This window comes from Panthera pardus, unplaced genomic scaffold (assembly GCF_024362965.1).
Source record: "Panthera pardus isolate Hobbes unplaced genomic scaffold, ASM2436296v1 HiC_scaffold_20, whole genome shotgun sequence".
In the NCBI taxonomy this organism is placed as follows: domain Eukaryota; kingdom Metazoa; phylum Chordata; class Mammalia; order Carnivora; family Felidae; genus Panthera; species Panthera pardus.
This window is the reverse complement of record NW_026526766.1, coordinates 69,393,954-69,411,139: the sequence shown is the minus strand read 5'-3', so window position 1 is coordinate 69,411,139 and position 17,186 is coordinate 69,393,954. Positions and strand designations below refer to the sequence as shown.

At 38.2% G+C, this 17,186-nt stretch overlaps 1 protein-coding gene across 1 annotated transcript in view; it reads left to right on the top strand.

The window, feature by feature from the left end:
* CTNNAL1 (catenin alpha like 1) overlaps positions 1-17,186 on the top strand; it is a 63,293-nt gene that overhangs the window by 35,759 nt on the left and 10,348 nt on the right. The window contains exons 8-12 of the mRNA XM_019454272.2: positions 2,281-2,367; positions 5,441-5,599; positions 7,192-7,284; positions 11,408-11,558; positions 17,085-17,122. Coding sequence (XP_019309817.2) covers positions 2,281-2,367; positions 5,441-5,599; positions 7,192-7,284; positions 11,408-11,558; positions 17,085-17,122 — 528 coding nt within the window. The remainder of the gene's footprint in view (positions 1-2,280; positions 2,368-5,440; positions 5,600-7,191; positions 7,285-11,407; positions 11,559-17,084; positions 17,123-17,186) is intronic.

The window sequence follows — 17,186 nt, the reverse complement described above, 5'->3', positions numbered from 1 at the left end:
GTTGTTTCTCAGTTTCCATGCTGGCCAGCCTGGATTCTGCACCACCATCACTATCACGAGTTCATCCCATAGTCCCCCCCGTGTCCACCAAATGCACCTCTGGAAAATTCCTCCCCAAAATGCTTCAGAGTGAAGAGCAGAGGGGTAGACCCCCACCTACAAGTTCTTGGGACCCGAGTCTTACTGCCAGAGCCATTCACACGTGCACAGTTCTTAACTCTGAGGACAGCTGATTTATAGAGACGACAATTTAGAAAACTTATTGAGGTCTAGAAGCAGTGAAGACAAGGGTAGATCCACTAGCAAGTGAAAGATTTTTCACCCTTGCCCCAATTCCTGGTCAGAGATTGGTGAGCAACCATTCGAAGGTTAGACTGCTGGTGTGCATAAAGCCTGGGAGGCTATGTGGACTAGAATGGTAAAGATGGACAGAGTTGGGGGCATGTGGCTGGCTCAGTCGGTAGAGCTTGTGACATTTGGTCTCGTGCTATGAATTCGAGCCCCATACATAGTGTAGAGTTTACTTAGAATTAAAAAAAAAAGATGGACAGAGTGGGACAACACAGAAAGTGTGTATCCAGACTCTTGTAGAGAGTGGTTACAGAATTGAAAGGTGGAGGCCTGAGACTCAGCTCTGGCACCACTTGTTCGTTTCTTAGACCTAGGGTATGTCAAAAAAAGTATTTACCATGGTGTATAACATACAGCATAGATGGAACAAATCTGAAAGCCATGAACAAAAGTTTTGGCAGTAAAGATGAAGAAGGATGAGCACAGAGAGTGAAGCAGCAGTTGACTTTCTTGTAAAGATTGGTTTATCAATGCAGAGTAGACATAAATCAAGGTTTTCTCTTACATTCCTTGGCATCATGACAGTGCAAATGCTCCTATTAACAGGGAAATTAACCTAGAGTAGAGTGGTGTCAGGGCTAAAAGCAATGTTTTATGGTTAGTTTGAAATACCTCTGTGATATCGAATCTAAAGTATAGATTGCTTCAGTGTTAAATTTTAAACCCAAAAGTCAATATAAAGAGTTTCTTTGAGGAAGTGCTCTCTCTGTTGGGAATCCAAGTCTATCAATACTTAAATTTGCAATTAACACCTTTCCCATATTTCACAAGCACTCCGATCACTGGTTCTGCATGCCAGATGTATTGTTCATCCATTCATTTTTTTCAGCACTTGTTACTGAGTGCCTTTTATATGCCAGGCACTGGAAATCTAAAGATGAGTAAGATAAAATCTTTGCCTGCAAGAATTTTGCAATGTAGAAAAATGTGGGAAGGGGTAAGATAAGTACAGAAAGTTTTGTAAGTGCCCAACAGAGGTACAGACCATGTTTTGCATGGAATTGAAGGAGGGCGAATTTATATTTAGGGAGAAGAATTAAGAAGACCTCTTGGGCTGCCTGGGTGGCTTAGTTGGCTGAGTGTCCAACTTTTGATTTTGGCTCAGGTCATGATCCCTGGGTTGTGGGATGGAGCCCTGCATCGGGCGCTGTGCTGAGCATGGAGCTTGCTTCAAATTCTCTCTCTCTCCCTCTGTCTCTCTCTCCCCCCTCCCTCTCTGCCCCTCTCCCTCTGCCCCTCTCACGCTCTCTGTCTCTCTCTAAAATAAAATAAATAAATAAGACTTCTTGAAGATAGGTGACATTTAACAATTTATTTATTCAAAGAAATGAGTACCTACTACCTTCCATTTGCTGTGCTAGGTATTGTGTATTCATTGGTGACTAAAATAAATGTAATCCCAGCCTTTGTGGAATTTACCAAGGCCTAGTGGGGGAAGATAGGCTTGAAAGAAAGAAACAAACAAAACAGTTAACTATGTAATTGCAAGCAAGGATGATTACTTAGAAGATTAGAATGGAAAAGAAGACGGCCTAATTTAGATTGTGTGAACTGAAAAAGCCTTTCTGAGAAAGAGACATTTATGTAGAGACTTGAAGGTAAATAGGATTTTAATTTTTAACTCTGTTAAGAGTGAAGAGATGAGCATTCAAGGCAGAAGATAAAATTGATTCATTTTAGACATGATAAATTTATTAAAGACTTAGATTTTAAAAATTAATCTTTTTATAGTCAGAATGGGAAAATGTAACTAAATAGGTAAAATTTTATTTTCCATTCCAGCCATAAACAGGTGAATTTTTTAAATCTACTTTTTCTATAATTCACAGAATGATATTAAACAGTTATTGTAATTTATAGTTCAAGTAAAATTGGAATGACTAGATAAAAAGATGAAGTAACACTATATATATATTTTTCTATTATTAGCAAAGCAAGAAAACAAAAAGTATTGCTGAAGAGCTAGAACTCTCTGTATTGAAAATGAGCCACAGTCTCAATGAACTTAAGAAAGAAGTAAGTATAGTTCGAAACCTAGCCTCTTTTAATTCTTCGCTAATTTTCATGTTGTATGGTATGTATGTGATGCATTAGTATTAGTATGTCTATGTGCCCAGAAAATGGGTTTCCATTTGGAAGCCACCATTTAATTAGTGCCATCATTGTCAAAGCTTGTACATGGATGTTCACAGCAGCTTTATTTATAATAGCCCCAAACTGGAAACAGTCTAAATTTCTATCAACAGAGGAATCGATAAATGAATTTTGGTATAACTATAACAAATACTATTCAACAAAAAGGAACAGTATCAATACAGGTAATAATATGGGTGAATCACTAAAACATAACATGAAGAGGTCAGACATAAAGAGCGTGTGTGTGTGTGTGTGTGTGTGTGTGTGTGTGTGTGTGTGTGTGTGTGTAATTCCATTTAGAAGAAATTCTAGAAAAGGCAATACTAATTTATAGTGACAGAAACCAGATCAGTGGCTGCCTGGGGCCAGAAGTTGGGGAGGAACTTTTTGGGGTAATGGAAATGCAGTAAATATTGGTTGCAGTGGTAACCACCACCACAATATAGATGTGTTTGTTAAAACTTATCAAACAGCATCCTTGGTATATTTTGCTGCATATAAACTATAACCTTAATAAAATTGATTTTTAAAAACATTGATTTTTAAAACATTGAGATTTCCCTGCTTCCTGAATGAAAACTTGACCATCCTGTGACTTACTTGATCACTCTCAGGTAATTGCAAGTCTCTTAAAATCAAATGTTTGCCAACTATGACCAGGTTGTCTTTTGTAAATAAAATTTTGGGAGACATAGTCCTGCCTGTGTGCTTACATGTTGTCTACTGTTTTTTCACTACAACAACAGAGTTAGGTGGTTGCAGTTGAAATTGTGCCTAAAATATTTGCTACCTGACCCTTTATAGAGTGAGTTTGCTGGTTCGTGGCTTAGGTCCTGAGACACAGTCTCAGTTCAAAAATGAGAATGTTTTATCCAATATATTAATCGCTACTTTGATATTCATTTGATTGTAGGACTTAGCCCCTGTTCCCCAGCCCCACCTAGGGCTTTTGGGACAGGTGTGGTCTCTGGTCTCTTTTCATTCTCTTCATCCCCCCTTTATCTAGCTTCTGTTCCTGATCTTTGCCAAGTGTGGCTCAGGGCCAGAAGAGGGAAAGTGGGGAGGTGGAAAGTTCTTTGGAACTGGCGCCTTTACAGGATGCTTTGGGCTCTGTTTCAAGCTGACTTTGTCTCTCAGGGATGCTTGAGTGTGTTCTTCAGAGCCCCTCCTGTGAGACCCTCAGCCCTTCACTGAAACTCCCATGTCACGCGGCTCCATCTACTTTGGGGGTTGCCTGGAGGTGGCATTCAGTAGGCACCTGTCCACTCTCCAAACAGAGCTTCCTTATCTCTAATTCCTTTATTCGTTTACACTTCTGCAGAGTCAAGGGTTCAAGGGAATGAAACTGGGTTTTAGAAATTACATGTATGATGATTTGTTTCACATCTTACTTGGTACTGACTTCTATTGGAACCTTCATTTTTACATCCTGTTAAACATAGAAGGATGTTGTGGGTTATTTTGGTTTAAAAAAAGTCTATCCATTTTTTTTCCAGCCTATTCAATTTTAGCTAAATTACTGTTAAAACTTGACTATCAGTAAGAGAATAAAATCCTTTGCTGATAGACTGAGTGGCTTTCTACCAGCTTCATTTTCCTTACCTCTGAAATGGGTGTAACAACATCAACCTGGAAGAATTTTCAGAAGGAGGAAGGCAGATCATGTCTGTAGAGCTATTGTCGGTTCATTGCACAGAGCGGAACTTCCAGTTTGTTTGTCCTTTCTCCCTTATGGTTGGTAATAAGTTATCTCTAGACCCACTTATCAGATTTACGTGATTGTGGGCAAGTCACTTGGTCCCTAAGGACCTGTTTCATAGGCTGTAAAATAAAGGGCTGGCATTAGGTATTCTCTAAGGCCCTGATGGTTAAATAGAATATTTTCAAATTCTTATGTGGCATTTAGTTTCCAAAGGAAAGTACATTTTAATGTCTTTGTTTCTGACTGTAATTATTCTCACTTGGTAGCGTGAATGCAGACTACTCTATTGTTAATTTTGTAAATGTCCTATAGTCTGAAATGACGTTGGATTACTTCCAGGAAAAAAAAAATCAATGGGCTTAGTTCAAAGTCAGATTTTCCTTAGGACAGTGTTAATAAAAATGATCTCTTCCTGGAGAACCCCAGAATAACCCATCACATCATTTTTTTTTTTTTTAAAGACAAAAGGCAGAATGAAAAGATTTTGGAGTTATAGGACCCAAAGATACCTGCTGAGAGTGAGCTATGCTTAAAATCCAATCCAAGTCAAAGACAGCCTTGGGGTTTGGGTTACCCTTTGTCTGTCATTTCTCCTGTGACCCAAGAGTTGGGGAGTAAAGTTCTGGATAGAACTACAGAGAAGCTGTAACCCCCTGAGGGAAGGAGTTGTATCCTACTTGTCATGTATGTCCAGCCTCTAATACAGTGTCTGCCATGGTCTGAGCATTTAAAAAAGTTGTGTTGAATACCTAACTGACTGAATCTCACATCAATACCTTTTTAAAAGTCTATGACTAACAAACACTAATCATCATGAACTGCCATTTGATTTTCCTCTTAGTACTCTGAATACCGTCCTCTTAATAAGGAACTGTTCTATTCCTAACTAACTTTTAGAGGAGCAGAAGCATTTTTTTAAGTAAGAGAAAAGCTGCGTGAGAAAGAGCTGGTTAATGGCAGGGTGAAATAGGGACCGGCCACTCTGCACGGGCCGAGCAGTCCATCTTCTACACACAGCATCACTGCCAACATTGGGGACTCAAAGATGTCGGTGTCACTCCCACCCTGGTAGAACTTACAAGCTGCCAGTGCTATACAGCTTCTGCTATTACCACAAGAAACTTGGCACTTTCCTCTCAGTGGATCAAGTGAGATTGCTTTTTCGTTTTTAAATGCTTGTGAGGTGCGTGATTACAGAACCTTCTTGTTTGTTGTCTTTCTTTCATTACCCTTCACCCCCCACATCTGCAGCTTCACAGTACAGCAACTCAGCTGGCAGCAGATCTGTTAAAATACCATGCTGATCATGTGGTTCTAAAAGCATTAAAACTTACTGGAGTAGAAGGAAATTTAGAAGGTTTGGCTGAATATGCCTGTAAACTCTCTGAACAGAAAGAGCAGCTTGTTGAGGTGAGTAATAGGTTCGTTTGTTAGAATCATTATGGCTTCATGATAGTTGTACTATCATCAGGGAATATTAACAGCTTTTGGTTAACTTTATATGGGCATTTCCTCCATCTTCTTTGCAGTTTTAAAGGTATAATGTTGATCTGTTCTAACAACAGTCCGGCCTCTAAAACCAAACAAAGAATGCTGGAACCCACAGATGCACTTATTATTAATCTTGTCTTTATTCTCTCAGAGAGATTAGGCTGTGGAGTAGAGTAATGGAGATACGTTGTATGATTTGTTTGCATTTGAATCTGTGGGGTCTCAGCCAAAAGAGATGGCATACTTGAATTAGGATCATGTAAAAGGCTTTAATAAAGGAGCTATTCACAACTGCATAGACAGGGTGTGGGGGGACCATGGCAGTGCAGTAATTGGGGTTAGTGACAGTAGAGCTGGTGTTGCTCCCTGGCCCAAATTAACAGGGGGAATGAGTGGTTCCTGGAGGCTGGATGGACACAGAGTCTTCCAGAAAGCTACCTTGAGAGGTTCGATTTCAGGACTAGACACAGAAACAGGCCGAGGCAACCTTGCAAGGAAAGAGCGGGAGAGTAAAGGCTCTTACTCCTTTCATTCCTGCTGGTCTATTGCTGGGGCTTCCCGTGGGCCAAACATAGCTGTAGACCACATATGTCAGTGTCATAAGTTTAAAGTGTACACCATAATGATTTCATATATGTATACACTATGAAATGATCACCACAGTAAATTTACTTAACATCTGTCACCTCAGATAGTTACAGAAAATTCTTCCTTGTGATGGGAACTTCTAAGATCTTAGCAACTTTCAAATACACAAAACAGTACTTTTAACTATAGACTTATATATTATATCCCCAGAACTTATTTATCTTATAGCTGGAGATTTGTACCTTTTGATCACCTTCACTTATTTTCCCCACCCCAGTGCTGTTATGTTTATAAACCAAATATTATGACTGTAAACAAAGTCGGCATTTATAGGAATCCTGCAGCAATTTTTTTAGTGGAAAAAATGCTTTGTGTCTTAAGTCTCAAGATTTGCAATAATTTTCTCTGATAAAGGTTCTCACTACATCAGCCTTGCCTAATCCAGTGTTATCTCCAGTGAAAGGTGTGTTAATTAATTGACCCTGAGGAGAAGTGTTGTTTCTTGGTAGACAGAACGTATAGCTTGACATAGTGTAGCTGAGGGATCTTGGGCAAGTCACTACTCTAAGTTTCTTCATACATACAATGTGTGGGTACTTACTACGAGATCCTTTCAAAGATTCGTCCCGGTTCTAGTATTCTGTTCCCACTTGCCATTATCAGATAAGAAATAGAGACAAAGAGACAATATGCTCTACCCTTATTGGTTCCTGCTTTATTCCTAGAAAATTTATTGGTAACCAATATAGTGTTATAATAATCTTCTCAGTAATGTACAACTTGATTTTTAATAAGATTTAATTTAATAAGGTTTTAATAAGTTTATGTGTAAGGCTTTGTTTTCTTTCCTAATTATAAAATGAAAACCTGTATTGTGAAGAATGAGAATGTGGAAGTTGAACTATCGAAATGTTTTCTCATAGGCCTGTCGATTGTTGCGTCATATATCTGGGACAGAACCTCTTGAAATAACCTGTGTACATGCAGAGGAGACATTTCAGGTGACTGGCCAACAGGTATGATTAATAGCAGATCATTGCTTTATATTATGTCTTGTCTGAGTGTCATAACAAATGTTGTGGAAGGAAGATGTGCATGGTTCTGCATAACTAGAAGCCAAATCTATTGAGAGTAACGAAGGTAATGGAGTTTTCATAGATAGCGTGCCTGAACAGAGATTACATTGCCTTGGGTTAGCTACTTATCTGCAAAACTGGAGATCGGCCCATTTAATTGATGTCCTAGTTTATATTTATTTTCAAGAAGCTGTTTACAATGAAGGTTGTTACGACACATTTGAAAAGTAAGTTACCGGGGCGACTGTGGCTCACTCATTTGGCGGAGAGTGTGGCTCTTGGTCTCAGGGTTGTGGGTTCAAGCCCTGCATCGGGTGTAGAGATTACTTAAAAAAATAAAATCTTTTAGGGGTGACTGGATGGCTCAGTTAGTTAAGCATCCAACTTCGACTCAGGTCATGATATCACAGTCCGTGAGTTCGAGCCCTGCGTCGGGTTCTGTGCTGACAGCTCAGAGCCTGGAGCCTGCTTAGATTCTGTGTTTCCCTTTCTCTCTGCCTCTTCCCCACTCATACTCTGTCTCTGTCTCTCTCTCTCAAAAATAAATAAACATTAAAAAATAAAATCTTTTAAAGAAGTAAGTTACTATTATGGACCAAGCCATAAAATTATTTACGTGTTTTGACCTAGGATTCCTAGGACATAAGCAAATTAGAAAAACAAAAACTAAAGCAATGTTACAGCATTACTTCAATAAGATCCAGTTGGAAGCAAAATAACTATCTGAAATACAAATAATACATTTGAAAAGGCAAATAATACATTTGCTGAAAAGGCAAATAATACATTTGCTGAAAAGGCAAATAATACATTATGACCTTAAAATAATAATTATGACAACTAGGGGCGCCTGGGTGGCTCAGTCGGTTAAGCGTCCGACTTCAGCTCAGGTCATGATCTCGCGGTCCATGAGTTCGAACCCCACGTCGGGCTCTGGGCTGATGGCTCAGAGCCTGGAGCCTGCTTCTGATTCTGTGTCTCCCTCTCTCTCTGCCCCTCCCCTGTTCATGCTCTGTCTCTCTCTGTCTCAAAAATAAACGTTAAAAAAATTAAAAAAAAAAAAATTATGACAACTACAATTAGCAACATTTAAAAGTGTTTTGTTAAAATGTTAGATGATAAAAGCAGGATACAGATTTGTATACTTACTATAATCCTGCTATGAAAATGTTCATAGGAATATGTGGAAATGAAAGTTCTTGTGCTTGTTTGGAAGAGTTGGGAATTATTTTTTTCTGACTTTTCTGAAATATTTCTTTGTGTTTATAATTTCCAAGAGGCTTTTTAAAAATTGATACCCCATTTAATACTGTCCCTGTCAAGTTAAAGAGAAAAGTGAGGGCCAGAACTTCATTTCTTTTTTAGGTCTAAGTTCTAAAATACAATTTACCAGGAGTTCTTATTTCATTTATCATGGTCAACCAAGGACTTACTCCTAACTCCTGTGTTTGATGGTAGATGTAGAGCCCTTGGATTTATAGTTGAGAACAGTGCAAGTGACTTAGAGACAGTGGTGACGTGTGTCCTCTAGCAGAACCGTGATGAATGGACATTAGAAGGACAATAAGCTTCCCTGTAGAGGATAGTGTCAAAGGCTTATTATGGAAGCAGGAACTACATGAGTGACCCTTAGCAATGATCATCAGCTGAACATTTTATTATAACCAGAGGATCTCTGTTTATTAGGAAAAACCAAGGCTTTAATATTTGCTTGTCCACTTGAGATTCATCCTGCTCACCTTGGCTATAAATGTATTTCAGTGGAATTGAAAGTTTTGACTCTCCTGCCATGTGCCGTCAGCTCTTGTTACCCTCAAGCCCTGCTTGCTACTTAGCTGTAATTCTCTGCTTACTGTTTTTACTGCAGCAGGAATATCAGGGACCACTGTACTTTCTTCCGCAGGGCAGTGATCGAGCCTGTTGTCAACTTCTATGACTTGAGAAGTCTTTTTCTTCCCACAGCCTCAGCTTTTACTCCTAGTCTTTGCTATCTGTTTCACAAAGGGATCATGTAAAGAATTAGAGCATGTGTCTGGGATAATTTATATTTATTTCTGGACATCTCTACTTTAGCTATGTCATTTTTATAGTTCTTTTAAAATGTTAGATCCTAGGGGTGTCTGGATGGCTCAGTCAGTTGAGCGTCTGACTCTTTAAAAATTTTTTTTAATATTTATTCATTTTTGAGAGAGAAAGAGAGAGAGACAGAGCATGGGTTGCGGGGGGAATGCACAGAGAGAGAGGGAGACACAGAATCTGAAGCAGGCTCTAAGCTGTCAGCGTAGAGCCTGATGAGGGGCTCGAACCCACGAACCTCGAGATCATGACCTGAGCTGATGTCAAATGCTTAACCAACTGAGCCACCCAGGTGCCCTGAGCATCTGACTCTTGATTCCAGCTCAGGTCATGCTCCCAGGGTTGTAGGATTGGGCTCCACACTGAGTGTGGAGCCTGCTTAAGATTCTCTCCACCCCCTATTCTCTTTCTCCCTCTGCCCCTCTCCCTCCCTCTCTCCCTCTCTCTCTCTCTCTAATTAAAAAAAATACACACTACACACACACACACACACACACACACACACACACACACACACACACACATATATATATGTGTGTGTGTGTGTGTATAGATAGATAGATAGATAGATAGATAGATAGATAGATAGATAGTGCCCTGGTCAAGAGGGCACTCCTGCTGAAATCTAGCCCGTGGTTCTCTGGCAAGCCCATGTACCCACCTTCCCTGAAGATGGGGAACCTTGTTATGCTCCTGAAGCTGCCACCTACTTGTCAAGCCCTGTGCCCGTGGGACTGTGCCAAACCAGGAGGAGCTTGTAGCTCTAATTCCCTTAGAGGGAGCATGGCATGGATCATATCAGTCTTCTGAAAGCTCTTCAGTGACTTCCTATCTCACAGTAAAGTCCAGTCCTTACTGTGTATGTTCCTCATCACATGGCCACTGGTGACCTTCCTGTTTTTCATGTCAGTCTAGTCACACTGGCCTGCTGGCTGTTCCCTGAACATACTAGAAGTGTTCCCAGCTCATCCCAAATGACTCGCCCTAGATTCCCTCACGGCCTCCTTGACTTCTTCAGTTCTTTGTTTTTACATGCCTCCTTTTCGGTGACCTTCTAACACCCTCTATCTCTCTTACCCTTTATTGTCATACATACAATTTATCATCGCTGAAATATCTTAACACTTACTTGTATGTTTTTTATTGTCTGTCTCCCTCATAATGTGAGCCCCATGAAGACAGACAAATTTATCCGTTTCATTCACAGCTGTTTCCCCAGCTCCTGGAACATGGGTACAGTACCTGGCACATAGTAGGTGAATGAATAGCCATATATTAGTTACTTGGTATCTCTGAGCCTCTGTTTCTCTAGCTGTATAACGGGAATAATGTGTATTTGGGAAGGATAGCCAGTATTCTGTTTGTGTGTTTCTGAAGATCAATACTAATGTATATCAAGCACCTAAAAGAGCATCTCAAGAACGTACCTGCCACGTACTCATAGATGTGTGTATACGTTACTACGACTGCCACTACCAGTAATAATACCCACCTGCCGCTGCCGCTGCCGCCGCTGCCATTATTACTACTACTGTCATCATCACTATTACTACCCCTACCGCTCCTGATACCAGTGCTGCTGCTGCCACCATTACCACTACCCCTGTGACTGTTGTTGCTGCCACGACTACTCCCCCATCTCTTGTACCTACAGTGCACAGTCCACTCTTTGTAGTCTGTGTAGATAACTCTTTGAATTCTGCGATGGAAGCAACTTCGTTGACCCAGTTTTCCTGAAATAAAGGTCACTGCTCCCTGAATAAATGCTTGTGTAGAATTGTGCATCCTATTTATTTGTGGATCAGCTTAGAAGAAACAGTGAGTTTTGTTCTGTGGGTCTCCACATTGGCCAACATGGAGCTTACGTGTGGAAATCATTTCATAGTTGTTTGTTGAGTTGAACAGCACAGACTTAAGTTTGGTCTCCAGCATGATTCTAAGAACTAAGAGTCTGAAATGCACACCTGCGTCTGTTGTGTTTCATTAGATAATTTCTGCTGCTGAAACATTGACATTGCATCCGTCTAGTAAAATTGCTAAAGAAAACCTAGATGTCTTTTGTGAAGCTTGGGAATCCCAAATTAGTGACATATCAACACTGCTAAGAGAAATCAATGATGTTTTCGAAGGAAGACGAGGTGAGAAACTATCCACATATTTAAACACATTATTATTGTAATTAATTCTGTTAGTTTTTTAATGTCAAACCTCAGTTACAAGATGAATTATCTTGTTATCACCCAATGGGTTATTTTTATAGTAACATATAAAAAATTTCCCACAGAAAAATTGGGACGGTGTTGTCTGTCCTTCATTATAGCATCTAAGCAGTATAATTTATTGTACAACAGTGTTGTAGATTTCATTGAAATGTTAATATTCTAGTTTTCTGATTGAAATCCAGTCATTTTATATTTTATCTAAATTGTTTTTTAGTTTTAGTATAAAAGCTCTTCTGTAATACAGTTATTCTCTGATTTAATTCTACTAACTTCATAATGAAATGAATGTAGTTATTTGATTTTTGAATTGCTTTCCTTCCACTTGGATGGAATCTCTTTCTCTGATGACTGCATAATCTTGGAATATTTCCTGTGGTGGGTAAGTTCATTGGTATTTCTACAACATGTAGAATAGCACTGCACAATGTATAGGAAGGCATCCTCTTTATTCTAATATCAACTGGGAGTTTCGTTTCTTTCCCATTGTATGGTGTATCCTCTTATGTTTATGTCTTGTCATGTACTTTTTTCCCTTTGAATGGCTTCTGTTAGTGTCAAGCATGCTTGTTTTTTTTTTTAATAAAATGTCATTTAAGTCACAGTAACAGCAAATTACATACTTATTTTTATTGAGTTGCACATTTAAACATTTCATATTTTAAAAAATATGTATTTAGATAATTGCTGATTTGTTTTTAAAAATCAGGAAATGATAGACTTTGTAAATAGAGCGTAATTTGTAAAGTATAATAAATGTTTGCCATGCTTCTACATTTAAAGATTTCTGTGATAGTCTAAATGGCTTATCATTTTGATGCTTTTATAAAGCATTAATAGGCACATGGATTTTTATGCGAGGCAAGTTTCATATATTAACAGGTAACGTGATATAATTGATCCACATTGAAAGAGGAATGATAATTTAGGCATAGGACTTGTTTAGGAAACGAAGAAAAGTGGCTTCCCTGCCCTTCTCAGCACTAGCATCCACTACAGATAGCCAGAGTTGAAACAGGAAAATCCTACACTTATTTTTGGACTACATAGTCAATTATGGTTTCTTTTCCTCTTAAGCTGGATGTTATGTAAACAGTTTCTTCTTTAGATGTGGGTAACCTGTCCTTGGAAAACTTTAACTTCCTTAGGGCTGAACAGAAATTCTTCTTTAGGTGGGAAATTCTGTTGCCTTTAATCAATACTCCATCTTGTTGTTCAGAAGGATCCTTATGTGGAATTAATTGAGATAGAGTTGGTTGATTTCTTGTACTGCCTTTCTTTGTCCTGACTTTTATCACTAAGCTCATAAGAATAGCTTTTCTGACAAAGAAGTCCAATTCTGGGTTAGCCATTATTGGCTGGACTGAGTCCAGTGTCACAGTGTTGTTTTTCCTGTGCTGTACGGTTATTATGACAAGCCTGCCTGTTACCTTGCACCTGTCCACTGCTTCCCTAAAAGGACAGAGTGTATTCTTCAGATCCTCATTTCTCTCTGCTACTGTTGTAACTCACGTTACAGCTATTATTGAAAAGCCTTTGCCGTATTCTAGCTACCTTTGTTCTGCTCTGAATATCTTGACTCTCATTACTAGAAAAATTATCAGGTATGTTGCAAGTATCGTTTCACCAACCAATTAAGTAGCACACAACATGGTAAGCAATGAGAAGAGACTTTAGTGTTCTCATACTTGAAGTCAGTCTCAGAGCTAGGTCATTGTCCCCCTTACCGTGAGACACTCAAATTGCACAATAGGGCCTCCTGGGATTGTTTTAAGAACTCAAAAATCAATACTTGCCTTACTGCCTTTCTATCTTCATCCATTTCTGCCTTCTTACCCAAACCTCCTGGGAAGCCATGGTCTTCTTTTTGGAAGGGACCCAATCAGGAAGATTCTACTTTCCCTTAGTGCTGAATATGTAATTACAGCATTTAGAATTTGAGCTTATTCTAGGTACCTAAATGTGAAAAGGACACTTCTCTCATAGTCTGTAGACTCTACCTCTCCTTTAAGGAAGCTGAATTTCTCTTGTTCTGTTTGAACCATCTTAGAATTAATATGACTGGGCTTCAGGTTATAGGGATGCACCTAGCAGCCCTGTTCCATAGCTCTGCACTTACCATGTCACTTGGCAGATTGGATACATAAGGTGCTGTTCACTGAAATAGGGAGCATAGAAGGGGGAACAATATGAGCTTGTTTGGGGGACATGGAGTTCGAATCAAGGCAGTGGTCCATCAGACAAGAGATAATGAGATGATAATAATAGAAATGGAGATAGATAAGAGGACTGATTTAAGAAAAACTTTATAAGTAATATTGGTAGGATTTGGTGATTAATTGAATGCAGAGACGAGGGAAAGTTTGAGGATGACAACTGGGTTTGGATTAGAATACCCCAGTCCTACTCCTGTGGTTACCTAATAATTGCCTTTCCTTCAGTACTTAGCCATTCATTTTAAGTGGGTCTGGGGACGTGGTCATTCTGGTCATGCCACGTAGAACTCCTTCCAGAATCAAAAGAGCTAATTGTAGGAACTTCTAATAGGGAATAACATAGCCCATCTCTAGTGAAATAATGAGGCTTTTCTGTCCTTGGGATATTAGCTTTAGTTTGTAGAGATGCAGAAAAGTTCTGGGTATTGAAAATGAGAGCAGCATTTCTCAATTAGGTTTTCAAAAGAAATCATTTTGGTACTCCCATAAGATGAGAGGGGCTTTTGAGCTGAATTGTGAACTTCGTTTATCTGGAGGTTAAAGTGAGAAGTAAAGACAACAGCTGTCGTGTTGATTTAAGTATTGTTGGTATTTAGGTTGATTTAGGTATTATTGTTTGATTTAGGTCGTGTTGATTTAGTATTAAACTTATGATACCTCTGTGAAAACAGTTCTTTGAAAACCATTTTATAAATCAACCATCAAGTATGTTTTCCCCATAAACATTCCTGTTTTTCCAGTGACTTCTAATGTTTGCATTCGGAAGATAAAAATTGTTTTGTCTAATGTTTTCATCAGAGATACAAATTGCTTATGCCACTTCTTTAATTTGATGTAATAGCTAAACATAACTGAGTCAATACATTTGCTCTGCTTAGAATCAATGGCAGTAATTAGACTTGTATGGAAAAAACAACTATAAAGTTAATATAAAATGATTCAGATTAATGATTTTTGGTATCTTTATTAACTTTTTTCTTTTCTTTTTTTTTTTTTTTTGTATTATTATCAACTTAACTTGGCTTATATTGGAACTGGGGGAATGAGGGACAACCTTACCTGAATAGCATTATGGGGAAAAACTATTTGAAGAATGGTCAGTTTTGCAATTTTCCTCAAATATGCAAACCATTCTTAGTCCAACTGAATGATGGAAATAGGGAGCAAAACAAATGCCTATAAGACACCCTCAGGGACTGGAAGTGCCAGTTAATTAATTGGTGAATAGCAAACCAGATTATATAAAGGCTCTTTGTTTCATTGCATTTATTTCTCCATGCCTTCTGGTTTCTTTAACTCTGTTGTTTCTTGGAGAGATAAGAGATTAATATAGTTCGCTTTTTTTTCCTCTTGGAGAGTAAAGGTGAACATTTCAGGGATATGGGCACTATGGAGGAGCATAAGAGTAGATAATAATACAAGACTGCTCACACCTAAGCTAATTATGTTAAGTAATGATTATGCTTATTTCTGTAGCTTATTAAGACCACTTTTTTAGGGATATTATGGACAGGATTTGGACTTTGAATTAAGATAAATGGTGAATTTTGAGGTTCTAAATGACTTAAAGTCTTCTATTCACACCTAATTCAGGCACTTTTTATATCAGGGCTGGGCGAAAAGGCATGGAATAATGTCTTCTTTAAGTTTTATTTCTCTCTCTCAATTCTGAGAACAGAACACCATTAATAAAATTCCCTTACAATTCTGATATTACAAACAAATTATTTGAATCATAAAACATATCCTAAGTACCAATGGCTGACCCATAATGACAGTTCGTTTTCTAGATCAGCACTGTTCAATAGAAGTATAACGTGAGCCACATATGTAATTTAAAATTTTATAGGAGGCACATGAAAATTTTCAAAAGAATCCGGTGAAATTCATTTTAATATTTTTAATTTAATCCAATGTGTCCAAAATACTGTTTCAGTTTATAATCAGTACTTAAAAAGTATTAATGAGGTCTTTTACATTTTCTCCCATTATATTAAGTCTTCAAAATCCAATATGTATTTTATTTAGTTTTTAAAATATTTTTGAGAGAGCGAGAGTGTGCATGAGAGTGGGGGAGGGGTGGAGAGAGAGGGAGACAGAGGATCCAGTGCAGAGCCTGATGCAGGGCTTGAACTCACACACCGTGCGGTCATGACCTGAGCCGAAGTCAGACACTTAACCGACTGAGCCACCCAGATGCCCCTTCAATATGTATTTTATATTTTAAAGCACATCTCCATTGAGACTGGTCATATTTCAGTTGCTCACTAGTCACATGGCCAGTGGATTCCATATTCAACAGCACAGTTCCAGATGAAGATGTAAACATGTTATGAGCAGGCTTACCTTGTTCATGTAACAGTTGTTCTATAAGAAAGTGTGTGACTTAGTACTCTGACATTGTATTTACTTTTATTAGGTGAAACTATATGAAATTGCTATTTTTGTATTTCAAAGTGGTTGAATATCAGCAATTTCACATGGTTCTACCTAATATATTACAGCTGAACAAAACTTCATTCCTTGAAATCAGGAAGTAATTACTGTTCAAATCTTGTAAATTCTTTCCTCAGATATAACAAACTAAGCTTAAAAAAAAAATCTACCATCTATTGCAATCTGACTTTATACATGATCCAGAAGTTTGAAAGAGGAAAGCACAGGGATGAAGCGGGCATTATACAGTACCTTACTTTCTATAGTTACTGTGCTTCCTGCCATGTGTTAATTCACAGCGAAGATACTGTTATTTGGTTTATTTCATCTTTCTATCTTATGCACTAGAGTTGCTCTCTGACTAGAGGAATACTTTATGAAGTGAGCTGTAAATGATTTGCTTTGATGCTCGCAGAAAAGCAAGTAAGCACTGATAACTCATACTGAGAAAAGAAGAATCTGGTTTCATTAGAGGCAAGCTACTGTAAAAGATTTCACTGTGAATGAAGCTTGTTGTCAATTTAAGTAATTATCACTGAGATATTTTGCCTTTCTGCCATTACATTGGGGGAGGTAGAGATTGTCCAACCAGGTACCTTAGGGATACAACTGTTGACAATCTTCATGTTCACCAATCAAATTACAATTTTGTTTCTGAGACACATTTAATTAATAGACTAAATTATCAAAACTAATGTACTAGCATTCCTATTTAATATTTTAAAAATTAAATGTGAATAATAGAAAATATGCTAATAGAAAATTTGTTTTAAGTTGTATGTGTTATTTGTAGGAGAGAAGTATGGCTACCTTTCACTTCCAAGGCCAATGGTAAGTAAAAGAGTTTTGTACATTTTGGAATGTTTTATTCAAAATTCGAATTGTATATTTGAAA